This window comes from Corapipo altera, unplaced genomic scaffold, assembly GCF_003945725.1.
Source record: "Corapipo altera isolate COAL_440 unplaced genomic scaffold, ASM394572v1 214, whole genome shotgun sequence".
In the NCBI taxonomy this organism is placed as follows: Eukaryota; Metazoa; Chordata; class Aves; order Passeriformes; family Pipridae; genus Corapipo; species Corapipo altera.
This window is the reverse complement of record NW_020885031.1, coordinates 85,222-98,876: the sequence shown is the minus strand read 5'-3', so window position 1 is coordinate 98,876 and position 13,655 is coordinate 85,222. Positions and strand designations below refer to the sequence as shown.

General features: G+C 48.5%; 1 protein-coding gene across 9 annotated transcripts in view; it reads left to right on the top strand.

Moving 5' to 3' along the window:
* The window catches only part of SLC4A4 (solute carrier family 4 member 4), a 140,328-nt gene that overhangs the window by 44,874 nt on the left and 81,799 nt on the right, over positions 1-13,655 (top strand). For all 9 annotated transcript variants that reach the window (XM_027668194.1, XM_027668190.1, XM_027668191.1 and 6 more), the window contains one exon: positions 3,951-4,024. In XM_027668194.1, the coding sequence (XP_027523995.1) occupies positions 3,952-4,024 (73 nt within the window). In that variant the 5' untranslated portion in view covers position 3,951. The remainder of the gene's footprint in view (positions 1-3,950; positions 4,025-13,655) is intronic.

Sequence of the window (13,655 nt, the reverse complement as noted above, 5' to 3'; positions counted from 1 at the left end):
GTTGGGTTGCTCTTTAATGTGACTTTCACGTGGCTCCGCGTTACAGTGCTTCAGTTACGGAACTGGCTCCGTTTCTTTTTCCTCGTGCGATCCGGAGTTTGCTGCGGTTTCTTCCTGATTGCAAAAGCCGTTGGAAATGGGCAGAATCATAAAAGCTTATCAGCGAGCAGTAACTCTCCCCTTATGCTCCCCAGCTCTGTTAGGCGTTTATTCACTCCAGCGAGCTGTAACTGAGCGCAACAACTCGTGTTGCCACATCAGTCCTTCTTTATTTACGCCAAACACCACTTTCCCTCTCTCCTGCCCTCAATCCCCGAGTTCCAGGGCTCCAGAGCTGTGCAGCCGGGCGGTGGCAGCACTCCATCTCCCGGGGGAGCTGGAGCTGGCCTCGAGTAGCACCGGGAACAGGAACTCCGAGGTTACTTGCTGCTTGGAAAATGCCTTGCAAGTGTTTGGTGCTGCAGCGCAGAGACCTGCGGAAAGATTTCCTGATGTGAGGAGCAAAACAAATGCTGGCAGATGAATGCATTAGACATTAGGAAGTCCAGGATCCCTGTTAGTACTAAGCTGGTCTTGTTCTTTCCGAGTAGTCTGGTGGAATATTTCTGTGAGCTCTCTCTGCTGGTGCTCTGCAGATCCGAGTTGCTGCTGTGCCGGGTGGGCCGTGTGTGACTCTCGTTCAAACCCTATTGACACATAACATCGTGTCTAAAAATATTTGGCACCGATCTAATCATTGGCCCGGAGAGACCAGTTACTCAAGCAGCTCGTGTTTTTTCACTGGAGTGTATTCTGTCAGATCTAGACCCTGAAAATAGAAACCCAGTCTTTTTTTGATTATTTTTTTTTTAGATTTGTTTGCAAAACGTTCAGTAGCAGTCACGAGGATGTGAATCCAGATGAGAAGTGCCTGAATGTCCCTTTACTTACGACAAGGAGCTGGTAAACCAGACTTAACTGAAGGCATATCTCCTTTCAGAGGCCCTGAAATTATTTCCACCCTTTTTCCTCTCCATATATGCTTTCATGGGATGGTGACAATACCTGGTCTTGCTGAGGTGCTTCACTGACAGAACTCTGCCAGTTTTCCCCTAAAGACCCAACTGAAGATTTTCTTGTTGTTTCACGTGATTTTTTTCTTTTTTTGGTAAAGTTTCTGCAACTCCCTTTTCATGGTATTTGAAGAATTCCAGGGGGCTGAGACAGTTTCCCTGTGCAAATTGGTAAAGGATGTTTTCTTGCTAGATTTTGGCCCGCAGAAATGCTGTGTTAATCTGAGAAGGGCAGAAAAGACCAAGTCAAGGAGGGTGACGCTTGGAGTCTAATCACCAAACTCCTGCGGATTAGAGCCGGGGCGCCGTGCCAAGGCAACACAAGCTCTATTCCTGGCCCTTTAAAACCCCCCAGCTCCTTCAGATCCGTGTTTCAGGGAAAGCACCAGCCTTGCAGTGTGTCCTAAGCAGTTTTCCAGCCCTCTGGGGCTAGAAAGCGTGGCTGTTAAATGTGATAAACCCATTCCAGGTGCTGTTCCTGGGAGCAAGGGGGCCATTCCCGCTGCTGTGGGTGACACTGGGAGGATGCTCTGCTGTTGTGGGCAGACATTTCAGCAAGGGGATGGCACCTGTGAACTCTCAGCACCGTACCCCTCGCAGGCAGTGGAAATTGCTCCCTTCTTTTCCCTTTTTCCCCTCTACCAGACTGTAGATTCTCAGTTGCCCCATACCTGGGCTGATGCTGCCTATGACAGAGGAACTGGCCTTGGGACACAGTGTTTGGGAGGGCTGTGGGATACACAGGTGCATTATACACCTGCATATGTGTCCATGCTCGGGGAACAGAGGTGAATCCCGGGGTAAGAACAGACTTTGCTTGGGAAAAAAACGCCTGTGGTTTGTGTTGTGTCTGGAAATCCAGTCCCATCTGTTCCAGATGTTTCCAGTTGTGTTTATAGCAAGCTGCTACTGTGCTGCTTTGTGGGAGAAAAATGATAAAAAAAAATATTGGGTTGTGCCTTCACAACCGTTGCAAACAGGCAAGGGCATCCATGGAATATGTTCCCTTTTGTTGCCTCAGAAAAGATGCATAAATAGTCTTGAATAATTGAGTGAAGAGCTGGAGCTTTCAGGGGAGGCTGGTGTGTGCCTGAGTGCTGGCTTGGCGTGCTGTGCTGGCAGGGAGCACGTCCCACCCCTCCGTGCCCAGCAGCAGCTGCTTGGGGAATGGCACCTTTCCTAGCTCAGGGAAATTTCTGCTGGAAATCCTCTGGCTTCTGGGATTCGGGCAGGAGCAACCTGTGTGAAGAGGAGCTGGGTGTGGACTGGACCTAACCTTGGGGGCTGGTGCTCACATATGGTTTTGGGTACGGTGCTTTATTATTCATTGCCATCCAATAATCCAAATGAAAAATGTGTATTTCCATAGGCTTTGGTACTGGGTTTGAATCTGACCCATTTTTCTTCATTGTTTTTTTATCTGTGACAGATTTGAGACTTGTTTTTGGGAGTTCAGCTGCAGACTGAGAGCCAAGGATGAAACCAGTGGTGGGTTAGTAAAGGCACTTAGGGTGGAGGAAAACTTGGCAGAGGTGGCTCAGAGCTACTGCTCAGAAAATGGGACTCTGGTGCTTTCTTTTGTGATTGAGTTTTATTTTTTATCTTTTATTTTTTACTTTCTATTCAAGTAGGTGTTGGCATGCAAGTTAGACACCCTAAGGCATTCTGCTTTCTTGGTATTCATCTGTTCAGGTTTTACACTCGTGAATTTGAATATTCTCTTAAAACAATCGTAAAATTAAATGTTTGCTACTACTGCTTTTGGAGGGTCTTACATGGAAGCAGTATGGATGGGAAGAAGTTTTGAAGGCCTTGTCTCTTTCTGGATTGAGTTTGTCTCTATTCTACCAAGGGAATATAAGGAAGAGGTGTTTTATGCCTGTTTTTTGGTAGGAAAACAGGTTACCATTCCAGTCCCAGTTGTATTTGCATAGAAAGCCCCCCCAGCGACTGCCCAGCAGTGAGCAGCAAATGTGTGCTTAGCCTCTAAGGAGATTATTTAACACAGCTCCAATTTGTTTTTTTATTATTATTTTATTATTTTTGTGTTTGCTTGTCAAGAGTGGATTTGCAGATGTGCCCTTGGAGAGTGGGCAGGGTCTGATTTTGTGGGGGAAACAGCAGCAGGAGCTCTGGGCAGCGCTGCAGGAGCACAGCGATGGCCGAGGCGTGGAATTAGGAGTCTCTGTTGTCCACAGAAACGGATCAGAGGTGGAGGGGAAAGGGGAGGGGAAGGAAGGGCAACTACTAAAACCCTTCCCCAAATGGATGAATGAATGGGTGACACACATAAATGACTGCTGTGATGGTCTGACTTACTGTAGCTCGGTCTCGGGATAATCCTCATATGTCAGATTTCTGTAAGGCCAGCATGTGACACAAAGCTGGGCTCCCAGCAGACAAGTGTGCTGTGCTGGTATTAAGGGGCTGGCCAGAGCTGGGCTGTGCAGTGGAACGTGTGTCCGTGTGCCTGCTCGCCTCCGGACGCGGCCCAACCCGCTGCCGCCTGCCAGGAGAGCTTGACAGGGAAGCTGGAATTCCACAAACTCTTGGCTATTGCATAGACAGCCCCCAACCTGCCTGGTTGGGGGGGAAAAAAAGCCCCAACACAAGAAACAGGAAAACCCCCAAAGACTTGTAGCTGGGATTACCTTGCTCACACCTGTCACCACTGATGTCCTCTCAAGGTCAGAATTCGAGCTACGTGAGGCCAGCTTAGAGCAAACGCCATGTGAAAGGAGCTCTATGAAGAAACAGCAGGCACTGGAAGGAGGACAGGAGTGCCCACAGGAACATGAACAACAGCTTGCAAGTTAACCTGCCCAGGACCTGGGCTGGTTCGAACAGCTCCCTCCAGGAGAAGTCTGAGCATTCCTTTTTTCTTTTCTATTACTATAGGATGGAGGACGAGGCAGTACTGGATAGAGGGGCTTCCTTCCTTAAACATGTATGTGATGAAGAAGAAGTGGAAGGTAAGAGACTCGGACTGGCTGGGGAGGAAGGGTGCCTTTGCTGTGGTGTTTGTTATGTAGGATGGGCAGGGAATCCTACACACACATAAAACTGAGTGAAACACGAGTAAACTTGGTCGGGGTGGAACTGGCTTTTTAAAGAAATCCTCTCTTTCGGTTCAGGAGCGAACATTGTCGCATGTGCCGGCACATGCTGCTGCTGCCCCCAAAGTCCTGTTCGCTGTGTCTTGCACAGGGGCTATGAAACACCTGAACTGTTTGCTTTGCTTTCCTCTGGGAATAGAGTTTTGGGAACACTTGCCTATCACCGCTGCCCTGGGGAGTGCAGGAGTACAGAGGCAGGTGGAGAAGCCAAGTGGAAAAAGCAGCAGAATTTGTACTGAGTGTTGGGGTGGACATTTGCCTGGGTTGTCCTCTGAGCTCGGGAGGCATAAAGAAAAGGGTTTTCCCTTGAGGGGGAACTTTTTAACAGAGCAAACAGTTTCCTCACTTTTTTAGGGAAAGAGTAGACTCCTTTGGAAGTGTGTTTTTTTCCTCTCTAAAAATGTTGTGAAATCTCAAAGGTGAAAGGAATGTACAGGAGTTTACTTTGAGGTTGTTCCTGGAAAATTCTGAAGCTGATAGGAGTGAATTATTTGCAGCAAATTCTCTTTTTCTCATTTTCTGAGGATCAGTTGACCGTGGGCTTGATAAACTAGTGGGGGAGAAGGAAAGGAGCATGATCGGGTAGGACTCTACTGGAAAGGAAAGGATGTCACCTCGCAGCACTATCCTTCCCCTCCTGACTTGAAGATATAATTTATTCTAATTTCTTTGCTTGCAAACAAATGCCTGTGGGTTTTAGGTTGAAAATGCTTTGAAAGGTGTAGGGTTACAGGCATGTCATTGTCACTGGTAACGGACAGGAGAGGATCCAGCAGTAGGAGAGAAAATAATCTCCAAAAAGAGCAGTTAGAACACTTCCAACAAACCAAGCAAGTCCTTTCCACGAAAAACCTGTTTTCTTGCTCTCTGGGATGAAGTAATCTGTGCTGAGTTGCTATAAATCATCATGTTGTATTTAATGAGGCCATTTGCTGTCTGCAGGGTCGGGTTTGTATTAGCCTTTTGCTGCTGGAATAATTGGTGCTTTGGCATAGCAAAACCACTTGAGAGGGGAGAGAGGGAGAATATTTCTCATGTTTTATTGTCTTAAATGTTGCCACATGCTGTTGTGGTGTGTATTGCCCACGTGTGACACTCCAGGAATATAATGGAAGTGGTTGTTGGTGACGAGGAGTGTAGGAAGGTCCTTCTGACTGTCTGCAGGGGCTGTGAAAAACTTGTGGTTAATGCAGCAGTGGTGTGTTTATATCCCATGTTCCAATGTGCGTATCCTCGTTTGGTTTAATTGGGCTAAGAGACCAGTTGCATCTCGCTGGGGGAAGGAGGAGAGGAGGTAAAACAAGTATTTCTAATTGCACACGACAGGCCTCTGGAGCTGGGGCTGCTCGACTGAGCCTGTGGAGAGCCTCGGAGCTGTGTAGCCAGCTAATTCCCTGGAATGAATTGTAGACTCATAGTGCTCTGGCTTGGAAGGGACCTTAAAGATCATCTGATTCCCACCCCCTGCCATAGGCAGGGACACCTTCCACTAGCCCAGGTTGCTCCAAGCCCTGTCCAACCTGGCCTGGAGCACTTCTGAGGATGGGGCAGCCACAGCTTCTCTGGGCAACCTGTGCCAGGGCCTCCCCACCCTCACAGGGAAGAATTTCTTCCTAATATCTAATCTAACCCTGCCCTTGATCAGTTTAAGATCCAATGGAAGGGCTAACACGTCAGAGTACAGACCTTTGGCTGACACTTGGTGCAGATGCTTTTAAGTCTCTGCTAGATTCCTGCACTGCCAGTGGAGTGTTTTCAAGGAGGAGAGCATCTGTCTGGAGGCCTGGAGCTGTTAGCTCCAAAGTGCCCTCCATTACTGCCCCACTTTCATGCTGTGGTTTCAGCCTGCTGTTCTAAAAGGCTTTCAGGGGCTACATCCTCTGTAGAAGGAGGTAACAGCGAGGGGAATTGTTACCTCCAGGTGTGTGTTATTTTTCTGATAGTGTATACTTTTAGCCTACTTTCATGAGGAAGAAACATACATATCCTGAAGTTGTTTGCCTCTCTTGCCTATTCTTTCCATTCTTCTCCCAAGTATTTTTTTACTATCAATATTGATTGAATTTCTTAGGAAGGCTCTTCATTCATTTGAGCGGAGACACCGTTTTCTTTACCCTCTGTGAGGGAAAGGGGAGTTGTAACCTTTATCAGAAGAGAGCTGATGGTGTAGCGATAGAGCAGTCGAACTTGGGGATTCCCTGGCTGCAGGAGTTTGCAGGAGAGAACAGGGAAAACCCTTCAGCAAAGTATTATAATGTGCCTCAAAACCAGGCTGCCTTTGCTGCTTGTGAGTCAGTTTGATTCCAGACAGGTGAACGCAGAATTTTGAAGTTGTCACCCTGAGCATCCCTCTTGGGCACGTTCTTGGGGAGAAGGGAGGAACATGCCTTGCTTGGTCAGTGATGCCCTCGGGTTGTGCCTGTGGGAGGGAGATAGAAACTCTGAAAGACCACGTCACCCACTGATTTGATCATATAAGGGTGCGGGGGAGAGGGAAGGACTTGGCTTTTTAAGGAGGGGAGGAATTTCTGGTCAGGAGGCTGTTGAGACATTTTCAGCGTGGCACAATTGCCAAGTAAATGTAATGTTAACAGAAACTGTCCACACCTGGCAGAAGTGCGGCCCTGGCACTGCTCCCAGGGGGTTTACTGCCTCTCTCAGGTGGCACCTCGGCCTGGTCCTACGCTGGAATGCTGTCACTGTGGTATCGGCTGTTGACATTTGAAAATGACCCCCCCTACAGCCACTCCCTGCTACCTGTCTCGGTGGGAGGGCTCTGTGAACGGTTCCGTACAGGTTAGTTAGGAGGAGCTGCTTTGCTGGAGGTGCCCAGAAACATGACCTGACGAGACCAGGGGTCTGCCCAGGTCTGGGGCAGATTGTGGAAGGAAAGCGAGCATTTCCTGGGGGAAATGAGGAAGAGGCACTGCCCTGAGCCATGTGAGAGAACCCTTCCCATTCATTTAGAGCACGTTCCTTTCCTTGAAGGTAACGCAGTGCTGCTGCAATGCCCCTGCGAGGAGTGCTGGTATGTGTGACATAAACAGATTACTTAATAACCGATTCTGCAAGAGGGGAAAAGTCAAGCTCCACCTTATCCTCTGAGATAAGGTATTCTTGGCTCTCCAAGCGTAACTTCCCCCGGGCTCGCTGCCGCCCTGACTCCGTGGTGGGGTGGAGGATGCTGGGTTTCAAGTCTGACAACTCCACTGCTGCAAAGCCTGAGGAGCACTCCAGCTCCACGTGTAGGAAACAGGGACCAGCACACCTGTCCCGCCCTCCAAATGACGGGCAAAGTAAAGGTTTCGATAGCATCTCTAAGATACCTCTGCTATAAGAGTGAATTCAGGAAAGTATGCTGCTAGTGGAAACTTTCCCTGGATCCTGTTATCATTGTGGGATTTACTGTTGTGCTGCTAACTCTGCAGCGAGGCTAAACCATGGATTTTGTAACGACATTCCATAACTACTTGTTCCATTTTAGCACTTTCCTCCTCCTTGCTTTCTATTCTTGACCAGGTTGTGTCATTGCACTTTGCTGTTAGAAAGCTGTGTGATGCCATAAGCCCAAGATTAGTCCTTGATGGTTGGATCAATGAGGAGAGAGGTTAAAAGGGCAAAAATATCTGTGAACATCTTTACCTTTATTAGCAGCATGCAGACAATAGGATGAATGAACTGTATTTACCCACTTACTTGATTTCTTTTTCTCCTCTCACCCTCAGTCTTTGATCTGTGACTGCAAGCAGACCTCCTCCATTTTCAGAAATAACCACATGATCTGTTTCATATCAGAGTTTTTAATTGCTTCTAAAATAGATGTGATTAAAAAATTAATCAGGTAAAATCTGATCACAGAGTGTACTTCATTAATATTCTTTGGTACCTTTAATTTACGTGTGGAGACAAATGAGGCTGTATTTTGCTTTGGTAAGGCTGAGTCAGGCTTTGCTCCTGCAAAAGCCGAATGAGGAGGACTCAGGCACTGCCTTTTTGCTCTCTTTCCATGCAGCAGCTGGCACAACTTCCCTGTGAGGGTGGTGAGGCCCTGGCACAGGCTGCCCAGAGAAGCTGCCCCATCCCTGGCAGTGTCCAGGACCAGGTTGGATGGGGCTTGAAGCAACCTGGGATAGTGGAAGGTGTCCCTGCCCATGACTGGAGATTGGAATGAGGTGATCTTGAAGGTCCCTTCCAACCCCAACCATTGTGGAATTCTGTGAACTTGGGAATGGCAGGCTCAGGTTGGGACCTAGTGCTGCTCCACACAGCTGGTGAAAACAAGATGGGTGGTTTGGATCTTCCCAGCTTTGAAGCATCGGGATGAAAGATTTCAGATTTTCAGGGGTTTTTTTCTCTCCAGCTTTAATTCTCCATGGCACTTTGCAGGAGGCTACTTATTCTTGGCAGTGTCCAGCAGGTCATTGCATGGGATACCGTTCTGGGCACTGCCCTTGTCTGTCCTCTGCTGCCAGGAATCAGCCTTAGCTCTGGGGTTGCCGGGGTGGGCTGAGGAGGTGTTGATTCCCTCCTGCTCTGTGCTGGGTGAGAAAAGCTACAATCCGAGTTCAGAGGGTGATAAACTGACTTTACACAAGGCAGTGATAAGTTGGCTGTGCAGGCAGGAGAAATGGAGAGGAGCAGCTGCGTCAATAGCCGGCGTGGTGGGCCCATGGTGAGGGAGAGGTGGTGCTTTCTTTTCAGTGATGATAAGTTTTGTGCCAACACATGCTCAGTGCGAGGTGAAGGAAGGTGTTTCCATACCGTTCTGACAGTGACTGGCTTTTTTCCAGCTCCTATCGGTTTAGAATCACAGAATCATTTAACTTGTCAAAGACCAACCATTTAGGAATGGTCGTCAGCTCTCTGACCTGGCGGTGAGACTAATTTTGGTGAGGGTCTCAGTTGACGCCTTTCAGCCTTGGATGGGAGCAACTCTCTCACTCAGGATTCAAGTCTAGGCTTGTTTGACTGCCTGCTCCCACCCTCCTCTGCCCAACAGCACTTTTTTAAGGTACAGTAACTCTGGATGTAACAGTTCACATGGAGATTGAAAAGCTGATACAACCTTTGCTCAGTCATCAGTTGCGAGCCCCAGATGTGCCAGTGACCCTTCCCGGATTTTTCTGGGACATTTAAGATGAAAAGGTAACCCAAAATGTGTTGGGGTGATCCAGTCATGTTGCCTGAGCTGGGGCTGGGTAACACAGGAGTGTCCTTCCTTCTCTTAGCAGAACTGCTGGAGCTGAGCTTAACCTGGAAAGTGGTACTAGGGCTGCAGCTTGTAGGCTGGTTCAGGCATCATCCCAGCCTTCCTGGGGTTTCGTCCCTTCCTTACCTTTGGGTGATGTTCCTAGTCTGGTTGCACAACACTGGGCAGACTTAGAGGCTGAGAGGGGACAAAGGGAATCAAGGCACTTCCTGAAGGAAGCGTGTGCTGCTGGAGAGGTGTCGAGAGCCTTTGTGTTTGCATTCCTTCTTGATGCCCTGCTGGCACCAGCTTGGCCTTCCGGGAAGCCCAGCTCCGACTGCCTTCCATGAAACACGTGTTTAATTATGACTGCAGCCTTGGAATCAAGGTTTGTTTGCAGGGGGCTGGTTTGGGGTTTTTCCCAGGGAATGGAGGCAGTGCTTAGATGCCTTAGTCATCATTCCACAACTCGCTCTTCTCTTCAAGGGGGGTCTAAAATCGTACCTGCATCTGTGAACCTGATAGTGCCAAGTACAGCTTGGTACTCATTTACTCAGCCTTGGTCATTAATGAGATGGAAATACAGAAAATGAGGCCAAGATTTTCAGCCAAGATTGGTTATTTTGGGTGGTCATTTGGAGTGTTTCGGAAGGGGACAGCATTTTAAAGGATGCCAGAAAATCCAAAGGTACCGTGCTTCCAAAGAGCTAAATCCAGCAGTCACAGCTCCCCTCCTCTGCCCTGTTCCCCAAAGCCTTGCTTTTTTAAAGTCTTCTTTGTCTTTCCATGGAAGCCAAGTAGTCCAGGCCAGATTAGATCAGATCACAGCAGGACAGGTTTGGTGGCTTTTGTAACCTCTCACAGCTCCAAAGAAGAGAAAGAAAAGCAGCTTATGGGGTTGTGGGTAAGAGTCTCGCAAGGGCTTACGTAAAGCTCCGGGAGAATACCCCCACCACATGTTCATTGTTCTGTCTGAACAATGTCCACCCCTGATTTCACTGCCACCCTCATGACAGACTTTGCTCCTTCTACACAAGCAGAGTTTGTAGGATCTTCAGGAAGTCAGTTGAAGACCTCATTTCATTTTGTTTTCATGTTCTTTTCCTGCTTAGATACTCTTGACTTTGCTTTATGTGAGCTCTGTCTTTTAGAGCCATCCTGTTGCTCAGGGCTAACTCCCCTTTTACACATGCTTCACTGGAGTGGCCTCTGGATCTTGTTGGGAATCCAACAGATCCAGTCTGGGTCATCCATCAGCTGTTTGGAACAGAGGAATGCAAGCTGTAGGCAGACGACTGGGAAGACTTCCCCTCTGCCTAACCATAGTGGTGTTAGGTGGGAACCTTTTGGAGGTCACTTTACATGAAGATGAATCTGACCTTTTGAAGATACTGAAGTTCTAGAAGTCTGATGTTAACAAAAGAAGAAAAAGAAAACAGTCTCCAGTTCCCATGCTGTCTTCCCTTGCACAGCTCATTCCTTGCCCCTTGTAGGGATTTCAGTCAAGGACTGCACGTTAGGATGTGAAGTGCAGTAATGCAAATATATAAAATGATCTTTGGACGGGTTCCCTCTTTGATTAACTGCATCTTCATTGCTGATGCTGGGTCCTCCCTTGAATCTTAGCCATGAATGTGGGGTTCTTTTGTCAGAGCTGACAGACTTGAAAAGAATCCCTGTTGTTCTAATCTTGTCCCTTCTTCTCTCCTTTGTCCATGGCACAGTAGCTCAGGGCGGTCTCTCCTGAAGCCTCTTTTATATTTTGTCCTTTCCTGCCTTTCTCTCGGGGCAGGCTCCTCTCCTGATGGCATTTATCAGGCTGTGAGGCCCCTACTCAGCCTTATGGTGATTGTTTCTGTTGCCTGATGGATTAACACTGACCCTTTTCCTTGGCAAACTGCCACATGGTGGAAGAATCAGTTCGTTACCTACTACTACTGTTTATAGAAGAAGGGATTTGGATCTGATATATCTCCAACTGGTATGTTCAGATTTCCACAAAGTGATCAGTGAATCCTTCCGCTGTTTTCCCTGATCGATAGGTTTTTACTGGCATGGAAAATTGGTCACCTGAATATCAGGATGTTCTGAAAATCCTGTGGGGACTAGTGGGTGAGCCTGGGACTGTGCCAGGGCAGCCCATCTAGAGATGTTATGGCTTGGTTATGGCTTGGTTTTCCTTGGAGTTTCAGCATCTGTGTCCGTGTGCTTTAGTGGGGGGACATGGTCAGGATGTAGGCCCTGCATCTGCTCCTCTGCTGCCACCAGCACCTGTAATTCCCATTAAAACCAGGTAGAGCTAAGGGCACCAGGCACGTGACGGCGTGGCCTTTTTGTTCTTATTTCTTGAGCTGATTTGATACTAAGCAGGGCTTAGTTTGGGACTTCCTTAGCGCTACTTTTAGTATCTCCCCTTTAAAATGGATCATCCCTCTGATTTATTTGTCCTTCTGGGCCATCAGCTTTTTATGTCATTGATTTCCTTTGACTCTCACACAAAATGAGAAGCACCTTCTGCCGCCACCCCCCCCGGTTGGAAAAGCAACCTGGCTGCGATCCCGGCAGCGTCCTGGCTAGTGCCACGTCTTTGGAGGCTTGGTGACGTGCCAACACCTCGACCACAAAGCTGTGCCATCTTCTGCTGACGAAGCATGTGGCGGGCTGTGTCCCCTGCTCCTCTCATGCGACTCCTCTCGAGCAAAGCCCTTGGTGCAGGTGGCCCAAAGCATCTGTCCCAGAGAGCCTGGGGACAAGGGGGTGCCCACTGTGGGAGGGGATGGGAGTGGCCAGAGCTGGTGGAGAAGGTTTTTGGCTCTGTGGACCTGTCATCTGTAAGCACATGAGCCTGTCAGGGGCTCACCGGGTTTAATGTGACTCTCCCTGTTCTGTGGAAAGGAGACTTGAAAGGATAAACAAGGGCTGGGTGAAAACTGCTGATGCTCAGCTCATTTTCAGTCCTTTGTGCATTTTTAATATTAGATTTTGATCTTGTTTCCTTCTGAGATGCCAGTGTGAGATTCTTTATGAGCTAGTCTGACCAGGCTCTGAGTCTCAAGAACCCAGTCATGTGGAAGGGATTCCTTCTTAGATGCAGCAGGCAGACTTTATCCTTTGATCCTGTAACTTTTGGCTCCTTTCTCCAAGTGACCAAGTTTTGGGTTTGCTGAGCAAAAGCCATTCCACTGTCACCCTTTTCTTAAAAGAGTGCTTGAAAATGGAGAAGATGATAAATAAAGTGATCTTTCACAATGGTTTGGGGTTGGAAGGGACCTTAAGGATGCCTAATTCCAACACCCTGCCATGGGCAGGGACACCTTTGACTAGACCAGATTGTTCCAAGCCCCATCCAACCTGGCCTTGATGATGAGGACCAGATATTCCTGCAGGCAGGGAAGGGGAGGGAATGCTGCGTTTCACAGAACTTCAGTTGGGTGACACATGAGTGAGTTTTCACCAGTAGAACTGACTCAGGGAGTTTGCTGTTCCCCAACTCCAAATCTGGGTGCTGAATCATGAACTGCTGTCTTCAGCAGCTCTTAATGAAGCAAAAGATGTGGTTTCAACTGAATTTTTCCAAGAGGACCTCCCTGATGATGACTGCTTCTTGCTTGATTAATAATCACATGCAGTGAGTCTACTGTGAGCTTGGTGCACAGTAAAGATTCTCCTTGGGCACAAACTTGAAGGGTTTTAGCAGCAGCTGGTGTAAGTCTGAGGAAACCCCGGCCCACCACTGTCCCATAGAGCAGAACCAGTGCCACTGAGACCTGCAGGTGGGGTTCGAGTGTTGTGAAATAGACCCTGGTCAGCCAAAACAGCTCTAAAAATTAATGAGGTGCACACAGAGGGGAATGGATTCCCTGGGGAGAGCAGGGAGGGCGATGGGAGCAGCCCCTCCCGGAGGAACGTGCTGGGCGTACAAGGCGAAACTGTGGACCTGGATTAGCAGGAGCAGTTCAGCACTCGGCTCCGTGCTTCCCATCGTCCCCAGGCCGTAGGATCCCAGCCCGGTGCCTGCATGCCACGTTACATTTCTCAGGCACTGCCTTTTGCAGCCAATAGTTCTCATGGGAAAGGCTGGGCTCCCCCGGTGAGTCGGAAATGTCTCAGGAGCCCAGTGCATTGAGAGTATGTGTCAATTGTTTCCTTCCAGGCGCTTTGGGAAGGGAGCCTAGAAGTTTATCTCAGCGTTTGGAACAATATAAACAGATGCCAAGCACTTGAAGTACACAGAGGAGGAAAATGTCTTGCTTGGCCTCCCTGAACAGACTGGGAGGGGGCAGAGGTGGGACACAGAAA